General features: G+C 45.0%; 1 protein-coding gene across 2 annotated transcripts in view; it reads right to left on the bottom strand.

Moving 5' to 3' along the window:
* DNAJC6 (DnaJ (Hsp40) homolog, subfamily C, member 6) overlaps positions 1 to 14,553 on the bottom strand; it is a 24,750-nt gene that overhangs the window by 2,900 nt on the left and 7,297 nt on the right. Inside the window, exons 5-17 of one of the 2 annotated variants that reach the window (XM_010007967.1) lie at positions 13,345 to 13,478; positions 12,411 to 12,605; positions 11,915 to 12,032; positions 11,596 to 11,675; positions 11,253 to 11,446; positions 11,086 to 11,166; positions 9,832 to 10,278; positions 7,803 to 7,937; positions 6,408 to 6,476; positions 5,346 to 5,471; positions 3,175 to 3,429; positions 2,273 to 2,418; positions 530 to 706 (exon numbers count right to left, since the gene is read on the bottom strand). In XM_010007967.1, coding sequence (XP_010006269.1) covers positions 530 to 706; positions 2,273 to 2,418; positions 3,175 to 3,429; positions 5,346 to 5,471; positions 6,408 to 6,476; positions 7,803 to 7,937; positions 9,832 to 10,278; positions 11,086 to 11,166; positions 11,253 to 11,446; positions 11,596 to 11,675; positions 11,915 to 12,032; positions 12,411 to 12,605; positions 13,345 to 13,478 — 2,157 coding nt within the window. The remainder of the gene's footprint in view (positions 1 to 529; positions 707 to 2,272; positions 2,419 to 3,174; positions 3,430 to 5,345; positions 5,472 to 6,407; positions 6,477 to 7,802; positions 7,938 to 9,831; positions 10,279 to 11,085; positions 11,167 to 11,252; positions 11,447 to 11,595; positions 11,676 to 11,914; positions 12,033 to 12,410; positions 12,606 to 13,344; positions 13,479 to 14,553) is intronic. The other variant, XM_010007969.1, reaches the window with a different exon arrangement.

The raw sequence follows: 14,553 nt of genomic DNA, 5'->3' as shown, positions 1-14,553 counted from the left end.
TCCCTGCATGCCTCTGGGCAGCCCACATCTTCTCAAGCCTTGCCCACTGCCCTGAAGCTCTCAGGGCCTCCAGTTCCTTAGAAGCAGAAGCCTCATCAGCCCAGGGCTTCCCAGATGGCATCCCTGCCCTCTGACTGGCAAGTGTAAGCAGCAGGACCACAAGCTGGATAATCATTTTAGAAGCCTGGTTTTAAGTCCCTTATCCTTTCATAAGCCTTTATCCCACCCTGGTCTCCTTCAGCAGGCACAGCATTCTGGACTGTTTCTCACCACCAGTAGGGCTGAGAGTCAAAGCAAGGGTGACAGAAGCTGAAGATCTGATTCTCTGCTGCTTGGAACAGCGTGTACCAAGCACAGACCTGGGGCTGAGAGTGCTTAGAGGTCTCACCTTTTAGAAACCAGTGAAAATGCCAAACTATTACTCTCTACAGAGCTGTTTGCACCAACAAATTAAGCACTTACACGTACCACTTTATAATTAAGAGAACAACTACAGTGCCTGAACCCTCTGAAGCCAGGAGAGCCTTACCTTGTCAGGATGCACGACAAGCACTGCCCGCCGGTAGACCTTCTTCACTTGCTCTGGCGTGACAAGATCTGCCATGCTAACTGGCTTCCACTTTGTCTCCCCTGCCCATAAGACTGTGTGCATTGTGGACAGCAGGGCTCTTATATTTCTCTCCTTCCCTTCAATCCATTCCAAGATCTGGAGAGAAGAATGTGAGCTTCAATTTATGCCTGACATTCGATACCCCATGAAGTTTCTTCATTTGAATAGCAGTGACTCCAAGGAGCATCTTACATTTCTTTCCAAGCTTTAGAAAACCTTTGGAAGATGTTTGTCAGTCTCAACTTTGTCTTTCATTTTTATATCACTGATTGAAAGCTCAGACTCACCTTGAGCAACATCCCTGCTAAAAATACTGATCTGGTAACACTTATGAACAGTCATTAGATGGAACAAGATAAAGTAAAATTAGATAAATATTTAGCTGTGTGGCTCTTTAGCAAGCTTAATCATATGCCTAAAATAAGCTCAGCTGAAACTTTGCTGTGGATGTGTATCTTTTGTGCACAACTGAAGTCTTCTAAAGACTCATGTTGGAGGTTGGATTGAACACAAATCCTTGGAGGCTCCAAAGTCAAAAGCCTGCGTTCTCTCCACGTGCCCATTTGCTACCTGCAATCCAGCAGCCAAAGCAAGCAAGAGATGATGGCCTGACAGCTCAGCTTGGTTATGAGTGGCTGACATTCATGTCCCACATGGCTGCTAGCACACACTTTCCAATGGTTAAAACCTTTCCACAAGATGGAAAATATTACAAAAATATTCACTTGTTCTGTTTTCTACAAGTTTGCTTGGGCTTTTCCTCTCACTCTGTATCCTTCTGTAATTAGTTTGTGGCTTCACATTTCAAATGCAGACAGACTGAATTTCTTTCCCTTCATAAATAGACTTGTAGTTTGACAATTTATTGAGAGATGGAAGAATTCAAAAGCAGGCAAGATTAATGAGACAGAGGATTAGTTCAATTAGCTCTGCCTGCTAATCAGGGCTGGAGCAACATGGAAGACCAGCAGCCTTTGTCAGGAGCACTGAGCAAGTCTGGTTTAGGACAGAAATGTAACCTTGGAGTTTTACATCTGTCCAAATGGGTATTCACATCTCCAGGGAAGGCATGAAAATTTCTTATATGAACAAACAGCAGAAAGCTCTTTCTGCCCCAAGGCAACCTCATCATGGGAAGAACATCCCTCATGTCACCAAAACCTGGGTTTGACAGAAGGTCTGGCAGAGATGTTACCAGCTCTTTTATCAGGTTTATTTGTAAGAAGCTATTTCTGAACAGGTTTTTAACAAACTCACTACTTTTTCTAAGTAGCATCTCTTATTCTGATGAGATAGTGGAGATTCTTGCAGATAAACCTGCAGTTTATGATCATCTCTCAGGTCCCACCATCTTGCTGCTGTCTGGCATGTGCAAGGGGAGCAGAGCAGTTAATGGTGCCATCAAGTTTAGACTCCTACTTTATGGAAAGCAAGTGTGCGAAAGAGCACGTAGTCCTTGGGATCCAGCAATGCTGGGGAGGATGTGCTAAAGCAGAAGGACAGCATCTGGCACTAAATTAGCTGAAAGATCTGCTCAGCTGCCTATCACGTGCAGGAAGGTGACTTACTGTCCTCTCCACTCCAGGGACAGTGATTTGAGCATGAGGAGACCAAGAGACACACTAAATTATTTTTAAGAGCATAAACAAGAATGTTGCTTACTTTTAGCTTCTCAGGGTCCATCTCCTTAGCCATTTCTTCTTTTCTCATCTCAGCTATTGTTTTGGGGCCCTTCTTGTCCTTGTGAGCATTAAAGCCTTGACCAGACAATAAGTCTTCAAAATCTGCAGACACTTTTGGTTTTGAATCTTGAAAAACAAAAACATTGGAGGTTGCTTTCGCTATACAGGTTAATTCAAGAATGCTTTGCTACCAGAGCCACCCCCACACTTATCACTGTAACAACATCCCAGTGCTATGTAGGTTCTCACACAAGAGGCTAATGCAGAATCACAGAATCCTCATGGGTGGAAAAGACCTCTAAGATTACCTAGCTTAACCATACAACCAGCAGGGGGGGAGAACAATTCAACCCACCCTAACAACCAAAACCTTAACAAAAAAAACCCCAAACAAACCAAACAACAAACACCATAAAAATGCCCAAACCAACACCACCTAAACCCCCAAACTCGCAGCCACGCAACCCACAAAAGACCCCCCATGCCCACCAGAGCACACCCTGAAGTACCACATCCACGTGCTTCTTGAATCCCTCCAGGGCTGGTGATGCCACCACCTCCCCAGGCAGCCCGTTCCAGGGCCTGACCACCCTTCCAGTAAAGAAATTCTTCCTAATCTCTAGTCTAAGCCTCCCCTAGGCAACTTCAGGCTATCTCCTCTATGTCCCGTCATTCTTCACATTATATCATTATTATTCTTGAAGCCCACTCAGAATCCAGCATTCCCTAAGCACTAGTACACTTTAGACTCTCGGACAGGACAACTAGCTTTGAACTTGATATATCCTCAAGCAGTGGGCATGACTTGAGCTGCTCAGAGGCTACCCCTGGAGGCGTTTGAGCACGAAGCCACCCGAGCAGGAGGCACTCCCAGCATCTTACCGGCGGTAGCTGGTCCTTTCCCGCGCTCGCCCTGCCCGCCAGGCGCGGCTGAGAAGCTGACATTGTAGTTGGGCTTGTTCTGGGGTGAGGCGTGAGGCTGGGCCTTGGGCTGGGCCTGCTGCCAGCCATAGCCAGCTCCCTGCTGCTGCCACCCGCTGCCACCCAGGGGCTGGGGACAGGGCTTCTGCGGAGACGGGGGGAACCCGCCCCCCATGCCCGTGGGCGTGGTGGGTTTGCTGGCAAAGGAAGGGCCTCCTGTGGAGCAGGGGGAAAGGAGGGAGGGTGGGCATTAGCAAACCTTCTTACCTTCTGGAAGAGAACCCAAACCCTTAAAATCATAGAATCATCATGCTTGGAAGGGACCTTGAATGAAGATTTGCAAGTCCAACCACAACCTAAATCCCCCTACCATAGCCAAATTGACCTGTTCAGTGCTTAAATCATGTTGCTAAGCACTATATCTACATTTCTTTTTAAAAAAAGCACTCTTGCCCCCTTGCTGAGGGGGCAGGAGTGCAGCAACACTCAGCTGGCACCATGGATTCACAGGACACATCTCAAGCATTAACTGAAACAAAACTAAACCCAAAACACTGCAGACATCAGGCTGTGATTGGAAACACAGCTTGAAAGCTGGAGAGGGATTTTTTACAAAGGCACATAGTGATAAGACAAGGGGAAGTGGTTTCAAGTTGAAAGAGAGGAGATTGAGGAGCTTTAAGGTCCCTTCCAACCCAAACCATTCTATGATTTTGAACAAATCCCAAGGCAGCTGACTTCTATCTTCAGGTCTGCCTTATTTTTGCAACATCAAGCAAAGCCTTCAACTTTCCTGTCACTGCTCTGTAAGAGGCTCCAAAGACAGCCCTTGCCTTGGAAGGCTGGACAGGAATGGGAGTAGTTGCTTGTTGGGGAAACACAGGGAAAGCTACATGCAGCTGACTAGGAACCTGAGCTGCTGTGTGCTATGGTGGCAACATCAAGTTGAGATATATTGGAATACTACTTCCATGTGTTGATGTAAATACTGTCCCACAGAGTTGTGGGTTTCAGCACCTTATTCCTTTAGGCTCCTCTGGCTCAGTTTGCACTGGGATGTTTACAGTGTTCATGTTTTATTATTTGAGACTAACATTCACACTCAACTTTGAGCCCTGAAGCATGTCATGGAAACTGGATCAAGTTCCTTTGACTTAGTCAGGAATAACAGAAATGTGGTTAAATATCCTGTGGGTGCCAAGTCATTTGTTTTCAAACTCCATAACTTTGCTGCAGAATACATGTTTTAAAAGCACCTCGATGGCTCTGACATGGGACTTGGCATACTTTTTATTTTGCTCCTGCAGAGCAGCTAGAGATCCAGCAGAGGGAACTGGGAAACCTGATTCCAAAACCATGCTGGTACTGACGCAAAGGGGGAAAACAAACATCAGATCAAACCACAATGGCTTGCAAAGAGCTGAGGGCCCTGACAAAGGGAAGAAAAATCTATTTACTAGAATCAGAGATGCTGACATGCTGGGTTTTAAGGAAAATGCAAATAATTTGTCATAGCTGCCTTTCTAACACAGGGGTCAAGGGTTTGCTGATCATCTTCTGAGATAAAACAAGGAGAAAAATCTTGTCTAAGCAGTCAAGCAAGCAGTCCTTTGTAGCTAGGTGCAAAAAGGATTCAGACTCCAACTTTAGATAGTGCTGCAGGTTAGAAGCAGATTAGTGAGGTTCCACAGGTTTCCTCATAAAAGACAAAAATTAGTCAAGACTAGAAGGAAACAATTCCTCAAGGACCTCAGTAGCTCTGAAGAGCCAATCTCCTCCCAGGCACTGCTCCAAGGGCTGCAGCAACAGTTCTGCAGTTGGAGTTAAACACAGAGCATCCTTAGCCAGGGACTGTTTGGATTTATGAGACAGAGGTCACGCTTTGCAATCCATAGAGTAAAGGTCCCAACAAGTTGTTAGCAGATTTTTTGATGGAGGACCAGTAAAAGCACAGATTTCTGAGAACTTGCAGAGAATTGGGCAGGAGGGGAAACAAAAGCAGCACTAGCATGCAGGCAGGCTGACAGGACCCATAGGGCTCTGTTGCATAGCAGGCTGTCCATCATAGTTCTCTAAAGCAGAGCAACCTGGTTGTTGCTTTTTATTAAATGAGGGATGCAAACCTGCTAAACTTGCTCCAAGAGTCCCCAGATCAGCAAATGGATCCAGTGTTTGGGGTTTAGGCTGATGAGTGGGAGTGCTATGGAGGGATCCTGTAGGACTGGTGGCAGCAGACTTGCTTCCCATGCCTAAACCACCTTAAAGAGAAAAAAAAGAAAATAACTCAGTTTTTATCTCTATTTTACCCAAGTGCAGCCCTTACCCAGCACTCAGTCACATGATAGATGACTGCTGTTAAAATTAAGTGTACTATTGTCAGGTTCCTAAGCAGTCTTAACTCAGCCTTGGCCCAGACTCATTGCACACCCACTCCACAGGCTCAGCAACAAAAACATTCCCTAGACTGTGGTGACAGAGCAATTATGGCAGTTATATATACTAAGAAATAGAAGGCTTCAGGAAGCAGCTTTTGGTAGGATATATATACACTCTAAAGATTAGAAAGAATCATGCTGTTGCTCATTGGCATCCCAGGAGAGCATAGCACTTCCCAGGTTTATCTGGCTCTTCACTGGCATGAAGCACAGCTTTGTATACCCCCACCAAGCACCTGTCCTGCTTCAGGCCTTTGTTTCTTGAAGGAGGAAACTCAGATTTTTTAACAGAAAGAGTTCAGTAGTCTCTAATAAGATCCTCACTTGGATGACTGGAAGACCAGACAACTGACATGAGACTAAGATCCTGATTTAAGTTTTTTTGTATCATAGTAGCAGAAAATGGGAACACATTCCCTGCCATCACTGGTCCCATCTTCTATCTGCCTCTCCAAGCACAGCTTTGTATACCCCCACCAAGCACCTGTCCTGCTTCAGGCCTTTGTTTCTTGAAGGAGGAAACTCAGATTTTTGAACAGAAAGAGTTCAGTAGTCTCTAATAAGATCCTCACTTGGATGACTGGAAGACCAGACAACTGACATGAGACTAAGATCCTGATTTAAGTTTTTTTTGTATCATAGTAGCAGAAAATGGGAACACATTCCCTGCCATCACTGGTCGCATCTTCTATCTGCCTCTCCTCTTTTGTGGTTCCTTAAGAGTTTTTGAGAAGTGTTCTGCATTTTTATAATACATACCTGGTTTGTTGGGCCAGTCCCAACCACTGGAAACATCTGGTTGTATGGAAACTGTTGGTGTGCTAGAAGCTAAGCAGAATGGTTGCGTATAAATATCTCAAAACAGCAGAGCAAAACCAACATAATCCAGCATTTAGGAAGAGGGGGAAAGGAGCAGGAGAGACAGCATGGTGTCCCTCTACCATTTGCTAATAGGGGTTGAGTTCTCCCTCACAATAGGCATCACAAATTTAACATTTCTGTTCTAGTACTATACAGAGCTCAGGTGGAAGGATGCAGGTTTACAGTGGTCATTTTATAGTCAGAGGCTTTATGTACTTATTTCTAAAAACCTTACCACCACAATAACACAAATTTAGCATTTCTGAATACTCAACCCAAAGGAATATTCTACATGCAGAGGGCAAGGAAAGAGAAGGCAGCAGCACAACAGCCTCCTCCCCCAATACAAATGAGAAAGAACACAGTCCTTCCTTTAGGCCTGTCTCAAACACAGCCTGTAGATCCATGCCGTTCACCCTGCAGCATTTCATTATCCATAGACACTAGGACTGTCATTTAATACCTCCTCATGCTGGGATACCATTTAAATTCCTCTCATTAGTGCAGCCAGCTCCAAGCATGACCCAAACATCTTATTCATGGAGTATCTGATACTCAAGTTGGGCAAAGCAAGGATGCCAGCAGCACATTAGGTCCCTCCTTTGTCATTGTGGCTTTTCAGCAAGCCTGTTGCACCCAAGGGACATTAATTAGATGATCAGACACAAATTTGTATCTGGATGTGCTTCAGGAAAGGCTGCAGCATTAAATTGTGGTGCAGGAGTAGAAGGGGCAACTAAGGGACAGTGCAAACAAAGGAAGAGAAGAAAAAAGTCCAATAAGAATGGAAAAAAATCCTTCTCTTCAAATAAGAGTAAAATTCAGCTGTGAATTTGGTCGGGATTAGTATCAGATGTAAAGAAAGCAGATGCCTGTAACTAAAATTACCAAAGGACTTAAGTTTTCTCTAGCAGGCTTAACATGCTGTGCTCTGTTTAGCTCAATTAATGGCAGTGTGGTTCAAATGAGACCTCATAACCACAGGAATATGCAGGCAGACATTCTTAATGGTCTCTTTTTTCATGTATACAAATAGCTTATTAATTAAGGATAAGACTTGAGCAAAACAAGTCTCATCCTACCACACTTCAAATCATGAATATGCTTTAAGTCTAGAGACAAAAAAAAAAAAAAGAGCTCTTTCCTGTTTAGTGGGGTTTCTGTGGTTTAGTCTCATTTTATGGTAAGCAGCAGCTTGTCCTTAATGGCTCCATCACTATTTAAAGGCAGTATTTCATGTTTACTTAATACACCAGAAGAGCCTCACTTTCTTACCCATGTGAAAGGGATCGCTGTGCACAGTTGGTGAAGGACTTCTTGTTGCTTGAAGGAAAGGATCACCAGGGACAGTTGATGAACCAAGAAAGGAACCCAGGAGGTCTGGACCAGTTTGCTTAGGGCTACTTCCAAATGGATCAAAGGCAGTTGCTGCAAAAACATATTTGAGAAAACTAACTCATTAAGTTGTATAATTAATGTGCTTCAGGGGAAAGACACTGGAGTGTGGAGAAGAAAACCTGTACCTGCAGGTACCAAACAGGAGACAGCATGACTGTGGGACAATAACTGGAAAGTACCACTACCCTAGAGAGCCACATGGTTTGGTCATGGCAACACATTTGTTGATCCCATCTGTCTTTTCCAAGGAAAGGGACTGAATTTTGGAGCAGTCAAAGCAAGTGTTTTGATACTTAAGACACTTCAGATAAAGTTTCATCTTGCACATACTGCCAGTGCATAAATGGATGGAGAGGGGCAGCCTGGAGCTTAGAGTTACCACACTGGCACAATTCCTGCTTCTTCTCAGGAGCTGAACACTGTCCAAGATTATTTTAGTCTGCCAAGGGTTACACATGTCAAGGTAAAAGGACCATCTTTCAGACACAGCTGTAGAAAATAACTGGTATCTTTCCTCCATAGCATCAGTTGCTAAAAGGTCAAAGTTGTTTCCAAACTCCATTTTTGATCAATTTGTTTGGACTACTGTCTTTCATGTAGAAAACCTAACAAACCCAACCAAAAGAAACCCCTCAAGTCACTCACATCCTTACTTGCCAACAGCATTAGGGTGATGAGCACATTGAACAGAGATGTGATCTGTACTGCTGTAAGAAAGAATCCTGAGACACTACACATTGTGTTAATGATGCTACTCATTGTGTTACTCACTGTTTAGGTTACTTAATAAATTACTACTCTTCATTTATCTCACAAGCTTTCCTAGCTTGGGACAACTGAGCTGTAGGATACTTTTCCTTCCTCTTTCAAGCACCAATCTGGCCTGATGGCAAAATCCAGAAACCTTTTCCTGCTGCTGCATCTCTGCCTTGTAAGGTGTGTCTCAACCAGCCATATCAGCCCCAGCATCAACCAAGCCTGCACCTCCTGAACAAGATGAAAACATGCAATTTCTGTACAGGACAGTTGGCACGCATTGCAAATGCTTTAATTTCTTAATTGCTGAGCAAATGTTAAGTAAGCAGCCTGTGCTCTTGGAATCAGGTAGACATGGACAATGTCAGCTCTCAAACCCTAATGTGAAGGATTAGGCCAAACCAAACACAGGGAGGCTGCGCAGCTCAGTGCAGTGCCTTCAGACCTGCTGCCAGATCCACCCACTTGTTTCCCTTTTTCCCTTTGGCAACACTATTCCAGAGGCCCTCAGAGAATCTGAGCAACTTGGATTGGGCTCTTCACGTGTTCATTTACAAGGGATTTTTCACTTCCCCTCCTCCAGTCACTCAGTCCTCCCAAAGATCCCTTTCTCATGTCTGTTTAGCTACTCCTTCTGCCAGCCTGGTGTCAACCTGCCTTTGAAGAAGTAGATCTGGTATTTTCTCTCTTGTCTGCAGAAAGGCTAGAAACAGAGGGAACCATATTTCATAGTCCAGGGTCAGCATCATAGCCCTAAACTCCTTTAAGTTAAAAAAGAAATTAAATTCAAACTGCTATGGGTCTACCCAAAACCCAAGAAGCTTTTTAAAATACATATTCTCCTCATATGCATTATTGGACACACAGTAAAAGCAAAAGCGATGCTCTGCAGTGGCTGTCAGCATAAGGAGCCAGACACTTGGGCAAGCTCCAGGAGAGACTTTAGGGAACAAACTAGATAGTCTGGTTTGTGGTTTTGACTGTGAAGATGCACCAACTCCTGTCTCAAAGCAAAGGAGCTGGCCAGCCTCTCAAGATCCCTCACAGCTCTTAGTTTTGATGAAATCAGAGTCTCCAAGAGAATCCAACTGCTCAGAGCAGATCACCCAGGTGGGCTCCCCAAAGCATGTGCCCCACCAAGTCTTGCAGTAGCCATAGCCACTCTTACCTTCTCCTACCCGTGGGGACGGGGATGGGGATGCCGAAGCTGCAGAACGTCGAGGAGTTGAGTGCACAGATCCAGGTCCTCCAACGTGGAAGACCTCCTCAGCAGCAGGCTGTCCACTTTGACTCTGGGAACTTGGCCCACCAACCCCAAACAAATCATTCAGCAAGTCTGAGTTAGAAGGGGCAGCAGTAGGCTGCGAGGGAAAACTCTTGCTCATAGGGCTACCATCCAGGCCCAGCAGGTCCACGTCTTCAGGGGGAGGTGGTGCTGGAGGCTCCTGCTGCTTTTTGCTGTGTTTTGGTGTCCCATGAGGCTTGTCACCACTGGCATTACTGTGCTGACTGGAAAGGGACAAGAGTTCGTCATCTGACTGTTCGCTTTCCTCATGCACCAGCGCTGCTCGATCCTCTGAGGTGGGGTGAGAGCTACTTTTGTCAGATTTCTGATCTAAATGATGATCAAAAATAAAATTAGGTAGCTGTTAGTTTGGTCATCACAAAGGTTCTGTAAAAATCAGCTTACATGCCAAACAAAAAACTACAGAGAAAACCACAGCAGCGTTTTGCTGGATTTTAAAATAGAAGAGTCCTTTGCAAAGATTACATTCAAGTCTTTATGGATCAGGAAGCACAGAGTTTAAGGGACTCTGCTCAAGCCTAAAGACTCAGGCAGTGGAATGCTCACAGGTATCAGCTGAATGAGTTTCTGGTCAGGCCCAAGCATCCAGAATTACCTCCAGCCATGCCTCAAAACCCAGGCAAAACAAGGCTCATGGGAAAGGAATAAGGACATAAACCACCCTCCTAGCTGTGCCCACAAGGATCTCATCCATCAGGTTCCTACCAAGCATGGAGGAGGAACCCTGCATGCAGCAGCACGGGGAGATTTTCAAGGTGTTCAGTACTCTAAATAGTGTCTCAGGCAAAAGCTCTCACTATATATAAAGAGCAACATTTTGAAAAACCAGCTTAATTTTGGTTTTAGCATCAAGGAGGCCTAGGGCAAAGCTTAACACCAGAACAATGTCAGTAATTATCATGTCCAGCATAAGCAGGAGATGTCTGAAGAGGACATTGTAGGAAATTAATTCCCTCTCAATTGCAGAACAGGGTGTGACCAGCAGTACCCTGTGACCTAATGGGAAAGACATGTTACAGTGAGATCCTTCAGCCTGACTCTCTGCTCCAGGGAGGGAGGGGAAAGCTGTTTATCTTGTTCAAAGCAGATTTTACTTTGAAGACCAAGTCTGCATACCTTGCCAGCTGAGAGAAGAGAAGAATGCACTCTGTCCAACATTTCTCAAGTTATCCTGGGGTGAATCACTAGGACCTCTACCTGCAGCACAAAGCACCAAATCAATAAAGAAATCCAACACTCAGATAGATATGTAAATTCAGTGAGTAAATCTGTGTGGCTCTTACCTGCCAGAGCAAGAGTATCTTGATGCTCCTGATGAGAGGAGAAGAGAATGGTTGGATTGATGTCTTTTGTTGTGAAGTTCTCCCACGGGGGAGTTAATTCCGTTTGTCTATCATTGGATTGTATTTCTATCTCCAGTATAACATGAAAGAGCTGAGGATATTTGTCTGGAGAGTCACAGGCATCCAGTTCAGGTCTAAATGGGGACAGGAGTTGTTCAGTTAAAAGGGAAAGGATATTTCTGCAAAGCTCTATCAAGGTCTTGGCACATTTCACGCGTGAATATTCTCCTTCAGCAGGCTCTTATGCTTCAGGTGGGATTAGCGTTCAGCTTCAAATACTCACTTGGTGAATTTGAGTGTGGTTGTTCCCAGGGCTATGAATCCAGTATGAAACTGAATTTGGAATATTTGTGTGTTGGTCATCTGAAAAAACACAGAGCACCAGGCTGAACAAGTGCAGAAATTCATGAAATTGAAGTTTTAAATTGTAAACAAATATAGAAGTTGATCAAAACCATATCTGTTCACACCAAACACATTAGAGCTACAGGTTTGTACCCCAGGAAAATGAGGCCATTTCACTTTCAGCAGAGGCTCCAGGGAAGTCTCATCTCTACAGCCAACAGAACCAATAACAAATTAAGAGGAGAATGAACTCCTACTTTTGCTTGAAGGCGTCCCCCAATGGTTGATCTCATGTGGTAGACAGAAACAACAACATCTCCATGGACAGTGGCTCCCAGTGGGATTAGGACTTTCCCTTCTTGCACACGGTATTCTCTTTGAGGGGAAGAGAAGGAAATCCAGTTAAGTTCCCTCCACAGTGCCAGTGCCACCCACCACCAAGAGCTGCCATCTCACGTTCAGGCCAAGCAAGCAGAAAGTGCATTCAGTGCTCTGCTTCATGTTAGGCTTAGCTGAAACAGAAATTTTTCACAGGGGAAACCAAGACAGCCCTGGACTATCTCTATGAAGGTGTCCCACCACATGGCAACTTCAGACTCCCTCTAGGCACCAGCTTTTAATGAATACATGCACACCATCTCTCAGGCAGTTTGACAAGGGCTGCAGCACAGAGAGCAGACACTTTACAGCAAAACAGAAGCCCCCTTGAGTTAAGCTGCTAAGGGTGGTAGGGAGGAGATCACAGCAACTCACTTCATTCTTTCATACTCCTGGGAAGTGGTGAGGATCCTGGTTTCCCCGCTGAGAATGTCGCAGAAGGGCCGGCACCCGTTTCGCTGCTTGTTGAAACAGGGAACTGGGCTGAGGGTGACTGACTTGATAGTGAGTGGTTTACAGTGAGGAATGATGGGCTTGTCTGCTATCAGATCACAAATGTATCCTATGTATCTGCAGACAGAGAAAGCCACCGCTGACATCTCCATCCTAGGGAACTGATCTTCATTCTGAACTTGAAGTCTATCTTGAAATCCAGTGAAAGTGCAGTCCTTTCATGGTTCCAGGACTGGAGTTTCCAGGTACTTCAGTATCCTTAAAAGTGGCACAAAATCTATGCTCCCATTTTTATTTAATTACAAGAGCTGGAGCTCAAGAGGAAGGAAACTGGCCTTTAGCTCTGAGCTGAAGATCACTTCCCCTCACCTTTTAGGAAAGAAGATGCTGAGCATTCTTTTTCTGGTTCATCAGTAGAAGTTTACCTTCTATTTTACACACCCATAGCAGATTAATTACTTTGTTAGTCCTGTACTGAAGGGTCACTGTTACATACATAACACTCCCAGGTTTGCTCTGACAGGCATTTTTTCCTCTCCTTAATGGACATTGTAAAAAAAGACATTTTTACACTGTAAACTCCTGCAAGGATGAAGCTGACATAGGGAGAGGGGTTCAGAGAGGGGTTCACCCAGGCCCTGTTAACTACAAGTTTGTCAGCTTTCCTGAACCAGGGACAAATCTATTGTAATACTTGACTTTGTTCCTCCATTACTGTTGTATCAATGTGGGTAAATTGGAAGTGGCCAGAAATGTCGTTTAAGATGTATCAAAGCTAAGAGCTGTGGCTGATGCACAAGTCCTGCTTGGGCAGGTTTTAGTGTGAGGAACACGGCCTTTGGCCAGGGTACTTTACCTCCTGTGAGATGGCCACAGCACAATCCCAGGTCTCTTTGTGTTGAGCAGCTGCACAGCAGGGCCTGGATTAGAGAAGAGGTGACAGAAACAGAACATGGCGCTGACCAGGACGGCTGAGGCTGCACGGCCATCCTGTAAGGGGGAGGAAAATGTGTAAGAGTCAGAGACATCCTTGACATTTCAGCAGAACACTCTCTGCTCTTCTGTAAATCACATAAAATTATTTCTTCAGAAAGACCAGGAGTGAGACCATATGAGAATGAGGAATTTCCAGAGCTGTGTCATTTGTTTAGTACCTTTGACTTCAGCAAGCGGCCCTGGCCAGGATCAAAGTTAAGATAATATCCAGAAGGCAGCCAAAACTGAGGATGGTTTAGACTTGTTTTGAAAGCCCAGAAGTACATTTTGTCTACAAATGTTGGTGTTTCAAGGCTGCTCCCAAGCTGTTATAATTATTTCAAACATAGGCCTGGAGCCGAGCATAGGGGCCAGAGTACAAATGTCCCACAGCTGCAGGCAGTCATCTCATAAAGGTTAACCTGAAAGAGTTCACAAACAGAAGAAACCCAGCCCAAGGTTCCCTCACCCAAACAGCTCCACAGCCCTCAACCTACAGATTGCTCCTGAACAGGTCTGCCTTTTATTTAGGGTGATGATGAAGGGAAGTGTGTTGGCTGAGTCAGACTGATACAAAAAGACCAAAAATACAGAAGGAGCAGGAGAGAATCAAAGTATCTCCAGTGCTCCAGGTCCTTGCTATACCCAGGAACATTGGAAGTGATAAGCCATATGGACCATAACCCAACCCTTGTGAGCCAAACAAAAAGCCCTACCCACAAAACCTGGGTCTGCTGCCTGCTTAGCTTCGGATGCACGTCCACAGCACAGGGATGGGTACAAGAGCCTGGCTGGTGCTACCAGAGTGGCAAGCCACCCAGCTCATCTCTCACTTGTCAGAGCTTGATGGAAGATCCCAGAAGTCAAGGCTCATTTAAAAGTAAGGGATGGGAAACCTACTGCCCCATTAGGCAGGCAGTCACCCTCAAAGTCTGAAACACAAGTTAGAAGTTACCCAGGATCCTCACAATTACTTATTTCAGGCATGGTCTTGTCTAGACTGTGATTTTGCCAAGCAAGTTTGGACCAGATAATCCTTGAGGTCTCTTCCAGCCTGGGATTCTATGATTCACTCCAGCAATACTGTAGG

This window comes from Chaetura pelagica, unplaced genomic scaffold, assembly GCF_000747805.2.
Source record: "Chaetura pelagica isolate M959 unplaced genomic scaffold, ChaPel_1.0 scaffold212, whole genome shotgun sequence".
NCBI classification, from domain to species: Eukaryota; Metazoa; Chordata; class Aves; order Apodiformes; family Apodidae; genus Chaetura; species Chaetura pelagica.
This window is presented reverse-complemented; position numbering and strand designations above follow the sequence as displayed.